This window comes from Lates calcarifer, linkage group LG2 (genome assembly GCF_001640805.2).
Source record: "Lates calcarifer isolate ASB-BC8 linkage group LG2, TLL_Latcal_v3, whole genome shotgun sequence".
In the NCBI taxonomy this organism is placed as follows: Eukaryota; Metazoa; Chordata; class Actinopteri; family Centropomidae; genus Lates; species Lates calcarifer.
The window spans coordinates 3406106-3422595 of record NC_066834.1 but is presented as its reverse complement, the minus strand read 5'-3'; the positions used below and the strand labels follow the sequence as shown (position 1 = coordinate 3422595).

At 39.1% G+C, this 16490-nt stretch overlaps 1 protein-coding gene across 2 annotated transcripts in view; it reads left to right on the top strand.

The window, feature by feature from the left end:
* mettl15 (methyltransferase like 15) overlaps positions 1–5203 on the top strand; it is a 42419-nt gene extending 37216 nt beyond the window's left edge. For both annotated transcript variants that reach the window (XM_018686329.2, XM_018686330.2), the window contains exon 6: positions 2351–5203. In XM_018686329.2, the coding sequence (XP_018541845.1) occupies positions 2351–2781 (431 nt within the window). In that variant the 3' untranslated portion in view covers positions 2782–5203. The remainder of the gene's footprint in view (positions 1–2350) is intronic.
* The last annotated feature ends 11287 nt before the right edge of the window (positions 5204–16490 follow it).

Here is a 16490-nt window from a genome sequence, read left to right as displayed (position 1 = left end):
ACAAAGTTGTGATTCCATCTTAACTACCTGATTTTCCCTTTATGTACACATCTTAATCTCTTCTTTTCTCCATGGATCTGTCTGTAGGACCTTTGAAAGATGAATTAGAGAGAGAGAGCACATGGCTTGGTGAGGCCAGACCAGGGCTGGTCCTTGCTGTGCAGGCATTGTATTGATTGCAGTGTGAGTCACACCTTGGGCTGTTTAGTGCAGGAGGAGAGAAATGCCACATCACTCACTTCTCTATTTATTGCAGTTTCTCTTTAGGTCTATGTAAGTGTCTAATTGTTCTTTTGTCTTCTGAGTGGTGGCTATGAGTCGGTTTAGCTGAACTTTGCATGTATTAATATAAATCTAATGTTTTCCCAACTTAAGTATTAAACCAATTTTTAATCAGTTTTCAGTTAGTGTTTTGGCCCTAACCTCTCCTCCCCTCCCTTTTGTGCCCACATTTTGATGTGTTTTGCTCCCTGCATGTTATTTATCAAACAGGTGCACGAACATTTAAGTGCCGTCATGGCATCTGAAAGATTCTCTGCATGTCTGCAGTTAGTGTTGCCTTTGTCCTGTTTTCACATTTTGAGGGAGAGTTGCTCAAATAACCGAAGGAAATGTTTTGCATGGAAAATTCTCTGCCTCTTTAAGGCAGCTGCAAATTGCACAGGAGTATTAAAGAAAAAGGTTTTGGGAAAAATAAATCACCCTTTATTTTACAGAAAGCAGGTCAATACTGAGTGCACCAGCCAGACAGCAATAGCTACAAAAAACACTGTATTTTGTTATTTTTTAACAGTAATCAGGACAAGGGGAGTAGTTGTTTTGTGCTCAGTAAGATTTAACTTGAACTTGGCATTCAATGAACTGAGAGATTAGGAGAGGCATTTGGCTGCATTTACCTTGGTATTTTAGTGACACATCAGCCATATCAACACCATCTCCACCCTCCATCTGCTCCGCACAGAGCCTCTGATGGACCTGCCGCTCAGTCCTGCTGCAGCTCTCTCATCACTGCTTGCATTTATTTTTCAATAAGCTATGTTTTTTGTGCTCCATCTTGCTACGTCAATTCATCTCTGTTTTGTTTTGTTTTCTTTGAGCTTAATTTAATGACTCGTTAAATTAATAATACAAACCAGCCTACTATATCTGACAATTCTCAGTCACTAGGCAAAGTTAAAGGCGACAAAGTCAGTGTTTTCATTCAGGAGGCCTCTTTTATTCTCCTGACCAGCCAACATCCCAGGTATTTGAACCTCTTGTTATTCACACAGTGGTAACAGTGGATTGTTGAGGTCACATATGAGTCATTAGGTCCCATTCAGAGTTGAGGTATGGATTGGAGGTTTGGTAGCTGATGAGCAGTGTGACAGGTCCTCAGTTTGATCACGGATGGTTGTATAGGTTCAAGAGGTGGCCTCCTTCACGTATGTGTATATTTCTGACCTCACAGTAGTGTCTTTTGTCCTTTAGGTGGATGCAGACTGTGTAGTCTCTACCTGAGCAGTTGACCCTCTTGGCCCAAGAACTTAATCATTGTTTTTTTGGTCTTTGTACATTCTTCACTGCATTTGCATACTAAATATTAAATTGCTCTTCAAAAGTTACAGAATAGTGACACCTATGCATAGTTGAGATTAACTGTAAATTCCAATATGAATCTAATTCCTACGGGTAAGTGTTTGTGGTTTTTAAGGTGGATTTGTTTCTGTCTCAGGGTGCAGATTCATTTTACTCCTATGGTAGAGCGACAGGGACAGAAAATGGCATGTGTAGGGTTGTTAGCACATGTTGTGAGCATTAGCATGCCCAGATGGCTAACAATAGCAGTCCACAAAGTTGTTAATTATACAGCTTCTTCTCTAACACATCATTGTCATTACCTTGCAGTCACTGCAGCCAGCCAGCATCTTTCCTTCTCTGCAGCTTTCACCTTTGCACTTACATTCACAAGAATATAAAGAAACCATATTTACTGAATGAGATGTCAATCCTACTTCCTCTGGCTGGAACATTTTTTATGTGTTAAAGTTAAGTCAGATAAAACTGTGCAAAGTGACAGGAACAGGTGAATTTGTGACTGGAGGCGAATACGTCTCACTCCGTTCCTCACAGAAGGTACAGTCGGGTACTCCAGACTGCCACTCTAAAGGGACCAGGGCCTCAACAAATGATTATTTTTATCATCGGAGCCGTAACCACATTCATTCATCTAGCTTTCAAAGACTCTGTTGTATTATTCTTAGTGGCACTAGTACAACACTAGTAAAAATATAGTAATGTAGTGTACTGTAGTGTATTAGACCAGTTCTTACAAGATCCACTGAGTCTTTCATCATTTCTTTGTCTCTAGGATCACTTCCTGCTGCTGTTGCCTATGCACGTAAAGACCGACTCCACCGACCTGCACATGTGGCTACTAAAACTTTCCAAGCTTTGCGAATAGTTGTGAATGATGAGCTGAATGAATTACATGCAGGCCTGCGTGCTGCCCAGGCAGCACTGAGAACTGGAGGACGTCTGTGCGTGATCACCTTTCACTCGCTAGAAGACAGACTGGTCAAACGTTTCCTCCGGGGAGATGACTTGTCTAATCTAGATCAGTATCACTTCAGCCCAAGGAAGCAAAGCACCAGGAGGGAAAAACAGGCAGATGAAAAAAGAGATGGCGGCAGTGCTCACTGGGTTCCTCTGCGAAGAAAAGTGATCACCCCAGAAAAGGACGACGTACAAGAAAATCCTCGAGGACGGTCAGCTAAACTCAGAGCAGCACTCAGACGTTGATTATGTAAAAGAAGAAATTTTTTCTCATTTCATGAAAACGTTGGAGCTCGGTCAGTTGTTCCAGTGAACGTAACTGGCCGTTTTTTTGTTGGTGGGAAGCCAGTGAGGGTTTCGTCCTTGATGCTGCAACTCCTACTGGTGAGTTAGGGCACTGCACAGTGATGGGAGAATTTAGGGCAAAGGAAAGAATTAATCTCCCATGCAATATGCCCACTGGTAGAAGCTCAGATTTTTATTTTTTTATCTAGTATTTTTCCCCCCCTTTGGCAGGCAACAAAACTTGGTGGTGACATTGTGTGTCACAAATGTAGAATATGTCTAAAGTCCTGTCCAGGACAACAGGAGTTTGGAGAGATAAAGACTGTATGCAAAACTGGAATAACACAAAAAATATATATGTAACAAAATAATCCAAACTCAAAGGTTCACTCAGTAGCTTCAGAGCTTTTAGTGTCTCATCGTCTTGATTCAGTGAATGGAGCTGGTTCAGGCTTCCTCTGGAACCTGCGTGTGGACCTTGGGTCATATGATGTATTTTTCCAGATGTATGTAGGTTACTTGAGGGCACCTGATTTCAGCTCCATACACTGATGAAGACTCATCAGATGCTGTTGAGAACTCTGAAAACTGCTAAGTGGACCTGTGATCCAAGATTATTTTGCTACAGACACTGGTGCCAAGGGTAAAGAATGAACTTCCATGCTGTTAAGGCTCAGTAGTAATTAGAGGAAGCAGTTTACAATTTAATATATACGTACAATTTCTTATTGAATTAAGAGGTTGGCACTTCCAAATCCCAGTCTGTTTTTGTCTTGCTGAGGTGAGAGCCACAACTGTGAACATAAAATTATATGAACATAAAAATACAAGTGTGGTGGAAACCTTTTATATATCAGTTCATGACACAAGTGTAACATCACAGACACCTTTGGTTTGATACAGAGCTGTAATGATATTGTATGTTAAAGTGACACATTTGCGATTACATGGATTTAAATGAAGAAAAATTAAAACAAAATCAAACAAAAAAAACCTTTTTCCACTGACGTTTATATTTCCTCTGAACCTCCCTTGATGAGTAGCTGGAGCGAAACCTCTACTGTACCGTATGAATCAGTAATGCCACTAAATACTGAATGACGCAAGTGTCAGAAGTGGTGCTGAATGAGCTGGGTGGTTGTTCTTGAGCATTCTCTCACCTTCGACTGTAAGCAGATGAGGTGTTTTGATCTTTACTATTTGACTTTGACTAATTGTAATTGCTCCATCAAGATTATTAACACTTTTTTTTCTTTCTGTGTGCACTCTAAATATACCCTTCTTGTTACCTTGGAAACTAAATGGCGCAAGTAACATTTAACTGTGTCTAAAATTATATGCTGTTTTAATCTGATATGAAGTGATGCCATATCGTGAGTTTGAACGTCCCTCCCTTTTGACATCAGTGGATGTCAGTTAATGCAAATTACCGTCCCTGCTGATCAAATATGTCAGGACATTTGATCTCTTGGAAACTTTGTTTCTATTTTATTGCCATAAGATCTCTACTGACTCACACTGTTTACCACGTATCAGGTGGTGAACATGAGTGAGAAAACAGAGAAAATGTTACGCGTGACTTAATTTCACGTGACACTGTTCATATAAATATAAAATAATAATGAATCGTGGGAGAGATGTCCATTTTTTAAAGTGAATATTTTCCTTATTGAACATTATTTTTCTAAAAGATTTAACCCTGACATTTTTAAGTGGTCTTTTGTGCTATGACCATTTTACCTGGTACGCAGGATGTGATGTCGTCATGCAGACGTGTGTGTGTGTGTGTTTTAATACAATCTTCTGAACACAAACAACAGACATATGCATGTGAAGAGGTCAAGTGCATTGGCTGATGTTATCAGACCTCTGTAGTTATCTCTGCTTGGGCCTACATTAGCTGCTCCGAGGATAACATACCCAGATCTCTGATCAGTCGGTGGTTGAGTTGCATTGTGGGCAGTGGAGGCTACAGGTTTTGACAAGGAAGGAGAAAGTACAAAATAAAAAAGACAATATATCTCAGGTTCTGCTGCATTGATTGATACTTTTATTTTACTGTCCACAGTCTTAATGGAGTGTAATGCTAAATATCTACAAATATAATAATATATAATAATAATATAATTTCCACTTTATGCTACTTTACACCTCCACACCATTACAGTTCAGTGGCAATTTTTCAGCTTTTATCACGACCGTTATTTGACAGATAACATTACTACTTACTATTTAACTGTTACTTGTAGTATTAATACTATTTACCAAGACTGTACAGTAAAATAGCCATTCTCCTTCATATTGATCACCTTTACTTTTGATATTAGAGTCCACTTTCCAAGTAAGACTTGAGAAGTGAAATCAATAAATATATTTTGAATAATTTTGTCATTGTGGTACTTCTACTTTTACTGTATTTCAGACATTCTGTGTAGGATCAGTACTTTGGTGTCACAGATAAATGTATAGTTTGGATTTTCACCTTGAAATAGTGTCTCAGGTAAAGGATCATATCTTTTCTTAAAAATAAATAAAAATATTTATTTATGTATTCTATGTTCTCAGTATAAAAAAACAACTGACGTTTATTGCTCAGTGCAGGAGAAGACGATAAGACAGGGACATCAGTGATTATAAATTATTATCCACGACTGCAAATTCTCAATTGCCATGGAAACAGTAACCTCAGATAACAGTAAATATACTGTAAGACGATGCTATTATTGTAGACTTGGATCAATCCATAAATTGACTACAAGATATGTAACTAATAGCTACTGTTGTTGAATCACGTCTCTGAACCTGCAGGCAGACACACTGAGAATAATCTAACCTGCTGCTAACAAACCTGTAGACACAGGATGAACGTCTTCACTTGATACAGGAACAAACACACAAAACTAAATCTTCATTTTACTGTTAGGTTTCATTGTTTTCAACAAAATTTCAACTTCAGAACAAAAGAATACACAACAATGGGACCTTTGAATACTTTTCTAAACTACAGGAGTTTGGATCGTCTGAATCTTTGAGCCTTTTTTGTTAAAATTTGAATCATATATGCTAATCTTTTTGTTAACATAATATCTACTCTGTAATATAAGCTCAACTCAAACAGTACAGGACCAGACACCTTGTAATTTTTTTTCTTTTTTTCCTGACATGAAAGACATCAGTGTCACATTTCAAGGCTTCTCAAGTTTTTTAGTCACAAGTAAATTGACGCAGAAAACATACAATGGTTTTACAAAATATGACAGATTATTGTAGATTAAAGTACTGGACAATATATGAAGCAGTTAATGTTTTTGGTTTTAATGTCGTGGCTGATCTTTGTGTATATATAATATTATATATAATATTAGCTGGCATAGACCAGTGCACACATTTAAAAGCCACACTTGTAAAAATGAATCTGTTTTTCACTCTGAATCATGTGAAATTCAGGTATTGATGTGTCCTCGCTCTCTCCTGTGAAAACGTTGTGGAGCCACAGCAGAATACAGAAAAACGACAAGAAATGCCACAGATCCGACAAAGTCAAAAGGAGTTAAATACAAGGTAAGAAGAAATACCAACAAAAATGGGCAGTTGACATTGAAACTTAATGGAATTTGGTGGTTTTTGTGTGTGTGTGTGTGTGTGTGTGTGTGGCTGGGTTCTGTATCTGTGTTGATCAGACCAAACAAGCTTCTTGAAGACAACGTGAAGTGTGAGTTTTAGAAGATCGTAACGGGCTGTTTTCACCATTTTATGACGTGTTGTAGTTCAACAATGTCCCCAGATCTCTGTACCCTGGTTCTCTAGGCTGGACAGTAAATGTACAATAATTCAGCTTCTCTCCTTCTGTCCTTCCTTCTGTACCAACTTTTGTTGTTTTCATTTGAGTAACTTTTTTCTTGGGGGAAAATACTTCTCGCTCCAGACTTTTCATCTCATAAAAAAAGAAATCAGCACCATACTCATAACCGTGAAAATGTGCTGGGGGAAATGGATCCACCTCTTTGGAAATGTAAATGTATTCAATCATCAGAACTAATTAAACAGGTCTTAACATTCTGCCCTCATTAATTAGCTTCATCTAAGAGGTCGTACATTGGTCACTACTGCACATTTCTGTTATATATTTGTTCAGCTGGATATGGAAAGTGTAGTCTTTTGTAAAGCAAGGTTTTGACTTGCAGGAGTATGTACATATATATAATACATATATAATAAAAAAGAATCTATATAGATAGACACAATATAAATGTTCTATCTGATATTCAGAAGGAGACTTAACCATACAGCATTATATCTCCCCCAAAACTGGCTGGAGCCAATCCCTGCTGACATTGGGTGAGAGACATGGTACAACCAGGACGGGTCACCAGTCCATCAAAAGGCCTATAGACGTATAGAGACAAACAACTTTTCACACTCACAGTCACACCTATAGGCAATTTAGAGTTGCCAATTAACCTAAACATGTCTCTGGACTGTGGGAGGGAGCCCGTGTACCCCAGGGGAAACCCACACAGGCACAAAGAGAACATGACCCGTGTGAACCAGGGTTCGAATCCAGAACCTCCTTGTACCACTGTGTGTAAGTTAATCATATGACAGTATATATTCATTTTGTACAGCAGCATATAAAACTTTGTTTAAAAAAAAAAAAAAGTGTTTAAAAAACTGAAGCAGATTAAAAGACAAAAACTATCACAACTGAAAGAGGAAGAAATATGTGCTGCAGGCTAAAGCATGAAGCAGTAAGTCAATCTTTTTCACCCCCAGAATGAATGACTATGTGCTACCTCAGGATATTCATCTACCCCTGACCGTTATTTCTCCATTTCTGGTGGAGAGAAGTGGAGCCAGGTGCTGTGACCATTAACTCTCTGTGTGAGGAGAGGGACATGCGTCAGCCTGTGGCTCCCCCTCCGACAGACTGAAGAACGTATGAGTTTCACAGCGTTCGACAACAGACTGAGAGACAGCCACAAAAAGCTCATTCTATCCACATCTTTACTCCCTCCTCCTCCTACTCTCACTCCCCGCCCATCTCTGCCGCTCCGCCTGCTATAAAAAGATTTCTCACTGAAAAACACTGAGGTCAAAGCTGCTTTGAATAATTTTTGTGATTGACGCAGGGCCTGCAGGTCTCATGGGAAGAAGATCCAACTGTGAAAGAAGACAGCCATGTTGGATAACAGCGCAAGTGCACAGCCAGGGGCTACTACTGCGTTTTGCTGACTTTCAATTTGAAACTTAGTTCAAGGGATTAAAATCTGACATTGAAAACATTAATTACAAGTGCTACCGTCTTCAGAGATGACTCAAATTCATCACCTTTGAGTCGCCAAAAATAAATCGGAGGTGTTCAGTGCATCCCGGAGCTTAAGCTGATCACAGCCTCTTCGTTATGTCTCACCCATCATCAGAGTACCACTTGCTGTGTCAGGTGGTGTACAGGGTGACCTGATGTCAGCTCACTTACTCGAGAGTCTCAAGCTGAAGGAGACACAACAGCAGCTTTCCTGCCCTCTGTAATAGCCAATTGCATTTTTGCACCTGCTTATTTCTGTCTGGCTATATAACAAACCCTGCCACAGCCATTCTCCAGGAAAAAGGGGGGTTCCATGAATGTAAAACAATACATCTTCTACTAGCACATTATAATCTTTTTCACTCCTCATATCCTATGAATGGTCCACATTTCTAAGTCACCAGTTAGAGCATGACATATTCCTGATTCAAAATTATGTGTGACTAGGGAATAATTTAAAGACAGATTTAATCAAATCGTTCTCAGATTTGATCTGATTACTAAAAAGTGGATGTGACTCAGAGTAGATGGCACTGTAGAGAACTGTTTGCCTCCACCCTCACCTTTCCCAAATACTTTGTTAGTTAAGGAAGCTGAGCTGAACTCTCTTTTGAAAATGTACACACTGTTACTAAATGACCTTCAAACAGACACATCCGACCGATCATATTCAGGTCGTAAAATAGTCACGAAATATAATTATTGATTTATATTTTGAATGATGCTTTATGTTCATACACAGAAGCTGAGTTTCAGGAAGGTAGGTTGGGGTGCATGGCAAATGTACAAAACGTACAATCATCACATCAGAGACCGGGGTTTGCATGAAAAAGCACCTTTGGTTAAGGTTTGTAAAAGATTGTGGTTTTGGCGAAATTTAAATCAACATGTTGTGTCTGAGGTCACGATGAACTTACTGTACTAAACCAGACCGTGATCTTTCACTAACCTCAACCAATTGCTTTGAGTGTCTAGACGTGACCATAAATAAGTGCAACATTGCTGTAGTCAATATTTTACTGTCGCAAAAAAGGAGAATTCTCATCCATGTGGGCAGAATAAATGAATGCATTAAATGATGTAACTTTTCGTGTCGTGCTGGCTGTCACAAAAAAATGAATTGAAGCTACAGAGGCTATGAATGATCCTCTCCTCACCAATAGAAAAATAACTACCCATGGCAGCAGCATTGCCTGGTAAGCATGTCAGAGAGTGCAAGGCCAAGGTCATGTGACCAACAATGGTATCCAAGCTAGCATGATTTTTATAATTAAATCTTAATTCATGTGTAGAAATATGACTCCTCTCCTCCAGTTCAAGCTGTGTTACCAAAACATGTTTCTTTCATAGCCCTTCTGCAAATGCTTTACCAAGAAAATAACTGGCATTTTTCCTATATAGTGGTAAAATAACAAAAGAGAGAGATAAAATTACACTGCAGGGAAAAAAAAACAACTACCTTCAAATCAGGTTGTAGGAGGTGAGATGGCAAAACCTAGAAACCAGGAGCTGTCTGTAATCAACACCAATGAGGCGATATATTGGATGGTGGCAGCAGCAGAATAAAATCACCACCCTCCAAGTAGGTGTACAGTATATGACTAAATCTTACCACCCCCCCACTTACTGCCATTATCCCACCGTAGGGAAAATTGCCTGTCTGGGTACAAGCCTGCAATATTCCCAGCAGTCGTCCATTTGGCTCTTACAGAAGCACCACTCTCTAGAATGACAGTGAAGCTGAGGTCACACACTGAACAGTCACCCTGGGGTTAAAATGATAGAGTTTGTGCAAGTGTAAATTACTCTATAACACAGGACACCTTCACTCCGGCCTTTAATGGATACCTTCCTAGTCCTGTTTCGTGGTTATCTTTATCAGTGTGAGCTCTGTTGGCTTGTGGAAATTGCTCTCACAATATAAACACAGGACCGTGTTAACTCACTGCACATCAGAGATCGGGATCCATTCTGGGCATTTTGGTTATTTTCTGGCCAAGCAACTCACAATTTTGTAAATATGCTCTGTAGTAGTGCTGCTCTTAGCCCCATTCCCTGCGTCAGGCCATTTGAGCATCAGCAGCTGCTCTGAAAGGAAAATGACGGATATTACAAGTCAGTTTATTTTGAATTACTGCTGTTAACCTCAGTGTCCACATAATATCGATTGATATATAATTGATATATGATTAATGATTTACTTACCAACTTAAGTGGAGCTTTCCACAACATCTGCCACTATTGTAAAGCAACTCTTGTTTTTAAATGTGCTTTATAAATTAAAGTGACTTGACCTGTTTAAAAGCTCTGGTCTCTTCGACCATTGAATAAACCAACTTTTACCAGCACAAGTAAATTAAAAAGCTAAACAGCCCTAAGTTGCAGAAGAAGAAACTAAAACGGAGTTAAAACATAAGGGATTGTTTCTCTGAATTTCTTTTAGGTAATGCAGTTTCTCATGTTAAGAGATCCGTACTAAATGTTTGAGTGTCAGACTATATAAAACAGTATATTGATCACGTTTGGGTGCATACTGTTTACTGGAACATGATACATTTACTTGCAAAGTTTGCCCTATAATAACAACCTCTCTTATTTTTATTCTGTATATGAAATTTCATCCCGCATTCATCCTGTGACCATGATGCTGACTGCCCACTTCTGCTTGCATTAGAGTAAATACATCCTGTTCCTGCAACATTTGTGTTGGGTCCCCTGGGACCCCGGGGGATCTTAATCCTGCTGCAGCTCTCCACGAGGAGTGTGTGAGACTCTGTGTTGGGTATACTGCCCACTCTTTCATGATATAGAAGCGGAGTGGATGGGTGAGAGTGCTTGGTCTGTTTGTGGCAGGTCTCTCCAGGTGTGTGCAGTGTGTATGTGTGAGAGCCTCTTGGCTTGTGGCTGTGCTGTGTACACTAAAGACTAAGTGTCAGCTTTGGCGTGGTAGCAAATCTATGACTCCTCTGGATGGTTGCGTGGCACTAGGTATAGACCTGTGTGTGTGTGTGCGTCTGCCACTGCTCACACTGAGGCCAATGTTGTGTTGGCTAGCCCTCCACCCCCCCTTATCACCCCTACCTTCACTTTTTGCTCAGCAGCAGGGCTGGCTGGGAAGTGGTGCATCCTCCTCTTCAGTCTCATCAGTGTTGCTCAGGGCTGCAGGGATGAGTCCTGTCCTTTCTTTGAGAGAGACAGTAGAGAGAGACAGGAAATGCAGGGAAATAACAGGGAAGAGAGATGCAGCGAATGGTCCGGCCGGCCGGGAGTCGAGCTGAGGACCAGCTGCTCAGGGCATGAGCCCATATGCAGAGCGGAGTGTGAACTAAATATATTTAATCATGCTTGTATACAGCATGATTATTAAATCATTAATGAGTAATGGGATTAATGTATAAAAATATTTTTCCAAAATATCCAGTTCATCCATCCAGCTCATTTACTGTGCCATTATGCAGAGTTTTTGAAAAGTCACATTGCTGTTTAGTTTTTTCCTTTGTCTTTTTTGCTTTGGGAGGAAGAATGTATTAACATGTTTTATGTTTAAAAATAAATAAAAATGATATCAACAAAACATATTTTTCTATTTACCAATGTTAGTGAGAGACACGCAGATTGTTTTAGTTTAATATAATCAGATGTCTGTGGCAGTGCAGAACTTTGTGACTGCAGCAGTAAAACACTGAATTTGTTGTCTAATTGATTGCAAATAGTTTTGTTTCAGCTTTCATTAGCAGCTAGCATTAGCAGTGCTGTGTTTTGGTATTAACATCTGACTTATTTATCATGGCACATTAGAGAATTATCAAAGTAAAAAAAATGTATTTTTTAAAAATTAACTAAATGCACACACGAGTATGAATAACTTGCACATACAGCAACACATATTCTTACGTACGTCTGCTTCTTACTGTTTTATGTTACTAATTCTGTTAAGGTTCGGGCGGCAGAGTGTTGACACACAACTCTGTAACAATTTCTACGCAGATGACTGCGTCCTTAATATCACTAACAATATGTAATATATTTCAAATGTGGTGTTCAACAGACCATATCAGTGAGCAGGGCAGTCTGGTTCTTTTTATTTATTTTTTTTTTTTGGTAATGAGTCATGTTCAGACTCACTGTTATTTTTGTGCAAGATTAAATGATGCAGAAAGGTAAAATATTTCACCTGTTAAAACAACAAGGGGTTGTTTGCCTCTTTCCCCCCTAAAGCCCAGAATCCTTTGAAATTTGTAATTTCTTGGTCATGGGATGTTCCATTTAAAAAAAACAAAACAAAGAACATAACATATAACTACTGCTCTAAAGCATATATACTGAAAACAGTATGGAATTCACATTTTACTCCAGCAACTCTTGCCTCTGCAAAAAGGTTTGCTCTTCAATTGCAGGATTTATGACTCTCTATCGGTATCAGAATTAAAGTAGGGTCCACTTTAATAACTTGCTGAAGTTATGCAACATTTCTCTGCACCTCAGTGATTTACCTGCCAACAGGACTTCATGTACTGTACATCCAAGAGGTGAAAGCAGAACAGGGCAAGGTGTGCTACTTAATGCAGCCAGCCCTCATGTAGAAATCCTCATGGTTTTTCACTCGCTCTACCAATTTACAGGGAATAAAAGCATAAAGAACCATCTGTAACAGAAAAAGAACGTGTAGGTCGTGGCAGAAGTATGTAAGTTCTTGCATATATGTATTTGTGAAATATGTACTGCTCTGCTGCCGTGATAGCAGAAAGTAAAGATTCTGAGCAACAACTACTCCATTATTCACACTATTATGGATAAAAATGTATGCAACAGCACACAGCATTATTTGCACTAACACTGTATTGCCAATACTGTATTTTAAAAAATATCTTATTGGGTGCGTAAAAAGAAAACACAGCTCAGTGAATGTTAATTGTGCTTATATTTTCACCTGCCCCAACTAACTGTGGACTTAGCTTTGGTTGCATGTTCAGAGGGAACACAAATAAAAAGAGATAAGATAGAGTCAGTGCTCCAAGGTTTGTCATTAGGTGTTAGATAAAAGAAATTTGTCAGATAGTATTGATAATGTATTGTATTGATAATGAGTGTTATTCTGCTTCTGGTTTAAGTGCACTGAGCCACACCTTTGCTCAACATTGGTAGACAAAGAACTGTGCAACAGACAAAGCTCTGGCAGTGCATTCAGAGAGAGAGAGATTAACACAGTAGATAGACAGATAGACAGACATATAGATAGATAGACAGACATATAGATAGATAGATAGATAGATAGATAGATAGATAGATAGATAGATAGATAGATACTGTACACATAGACAAATGCACATTTTCAGAGTCTCTCAGATGTGAGAAAGGCTCAAGTGTGGCTGCTGCTCACAAAGAAGTTGAAGGAGAGAAATGCCACAGCGCACGCTGAGTGACGTCAACCAGGAGGCCCCGTGGGGATGAGGTGAGTCAGAGCCAGGGCCGCGGCCTCGCCAGCTCTCCGCAGCCATGAGCGCGTCATCACCAGTCTCACTGACACCCTCTCACATTTCTCTGCATCTGCTTCAATGTGCCTCTGCCTCCCTCCATCCCTCCGCCTCCTCAAGAGGATCTCTTCACATCCATGGCATACGCCAGTCCTAGCTATGCCTGTCTGTCTTTGTCTCTCTCCACACTTTGGGGTGGGTACTCATCAAGCATGAAATGTTTTATATCTAATGATGGTGAAAGCTTTGTTTCTCTTTGTGTGTTGTTGAAAAAAGGGATACTGAAAAAAAAAACAAACAAAACAAAAAAATGAGGTAACAAACAAGAGAAGTTCCAGGGTTTGTCATTAGGTGTTAGGTGAAAAAGGATTTTTTTTAGATACACTGACACGGTGAAGATGAGTTTTGTATTGATAATGTACAATAGCACAGTTTCTCACCGCTAGCGCAGTGAGTCACACCTTTGATCGACACTGTTAGTTAGACAAAGAACAACACAACAGACCAGCATCCTCTAATATCTTCCAGTCTGAACCATGTACAGGTTAAGAGAGCAAATGCTTCTGTGTCTCAGCAGTGTAGGTTTAGGCTGATAAGGAGCTCATTAAAGCAGGATATACTGTTAGTGATGGATCGGGGCTGGCAGATCTGTGATGATTCACCCATCAGTAGCAGAACAACACTTAAAATATTTTTGAGGAACTGCTCAGACACAAAGAGCCCTGTAAACCTCAATCGCACTCATTAATGTTTCAAAGATTAATTGATCAACACCAGTTAATTAAGCTTTATCACTCTCTGACATTAGGCATTTTAGAGTAAGTTTTTTAATGCAAATGTTTACAATAAAAAAATTAGCAGTAAACTAGTCTTTGTATTGGAGTACACACGACACATTCAATGGCTTTTATAGCATTTTACTATCAGGCTTCTATGTTGACAGGTCTCAGCAGTGCTGCTGAGTCAATTAATCAATTGATGGATTAACAGAAAATCAACAATTCTGATGGTTGATTAGCTCCTTTTTCAAGCGAAAATACCAAACTCTAGTTCCAGCTTTTTTTTAAATGTGTGAATTTGCTTCCTTTATTTTACTTGTACAGTAAATTAAATGTCTCTGGGTTTTTGGTCAGACAGAACAAGACATTTGAAAACATCATCTTTTAGGTGTGATGTCTTTCACTGATGTCTGATGTTTTATGTAACAAATTATAAATAATCAGCAGATTGATTTTTAAAGAAAATAATCATTAGTTGCAGCCTTAATCCCGTTAATGTATTTCTTTATAGTAAATGTTTACAATAACCTAAATGTACACAAATAATACACTTCTGAATTAGTCTAAATAAATATCAGAATGGGCATGAGGTTGGTTTTACTGAAAATCATCAGCTAAATAAACTCGGACATGTAGGTGGGTGTCAAGTTGCAGTATTTGATTTAAATTAGTTGCTGTGTTCTTTCCCCTGACTGCTTTCTCTACATTGAATTATATAGAACAGAACAAAAAGGATATCAATACTACAACTCCTTTTTTTCCTATGGATACAAACCAGACAAGTTAATGCATTTTTGGTTGCTTTGCTAGAGGAGAACACACACTGAAATGGACCAGAGGTTTAATCTCCGCAAAATCAACAACTGTCAGAATCTGCCTTATCAGAATTTCTGTGAAAAACTCACTAAATGTTTTCAAAACTGTGTATAAAACCCAGTACTCCACATTTCTACGCACAACCAGCTCTTTTGAGATGAAATTTACTAGAGATAACCAGTTGCTCCACATAGTGGCAGTGCTCTGATGGCATGGCACAGTCAAGCCTCTGGTGGGGAGGATTGCAGTAGATGCAGGGGAGGGGAGGCAGATAAAGAGAAACAGACTTAATTTGTGTATTAACATTGGGTGTCTGCAAAGCTGCCTGCAACGTGTTCAAGTTCCGTTCATGCCAGGTTGAGGCGTCAGCTAGGGGGAGCATGAGGGTGTCTGCTGGGGGAGGGGTGGTGGCGGCAGCAGTGGGGTTGCTGTTGGGTTGAGAGCCGGGTGGGGGAAGTAGCTTGCCCGGAGAAAGAGGTCTGCACCACATACAACATTCAAGCGGACATCTGACGTCAGTACATCAATAATTAAAGCATTTTATTCATAGCCTGGGAGAAAAAGAATCAATTGACAAATCACATATTCACTTTGAGTTACTTCAAACGGTGAGACAATTAAAATGCACAACATGTCTGTCTTATGTGTGTGTGTGTGTGTGTGTGTGTGTATCTTTCATATGATGCCATTTACACTTTTTTCTATTTATAGCTTGTATGTTATTTAGGATGTGTTCTGCAATATATGGCAAAGGCAGGCATAGAAATCGTGACTCACTTTTTTTTTCCTACTTGTCTTGCCTTGCTTTCTGATTGGTTATAAGGTGCATCCAGCCATTGTATTTATTCCATCTATCATGGTTTAGCCTGGCAACTTCCTCATTTGTATTTCATTTATTGCTGTTCCTTCTTTTTTAGAATATTCACACTTTAGTTATATTATAGTTTTAGGTTTTCAGGGTATGTGGTTCATTGGAAAATGAGAAATATTTTAAGGTTTGTGCAGATGTTCATGAAACATGTCCAACAAGAACAGAGGACAGTTACAGAAATCCCACTCTGAGGACCTTATGGTGGTGGTTATAAATTCTATTCATTGCTATTAACTGAACAACTAGTTGCATGAACATATAATTAGCAAATACTATACACATCTTACAGGTGTCACCATCAACTTTTCATATGGAAAATGTTTCTTTCAGTGCCTGATAAATTTGCCTGCTACTTTATCCAGACTCAGAAAAGATTTTTTTCTAATACACTTGTGGTATTTTACCAAATACTTTATGATTACTTT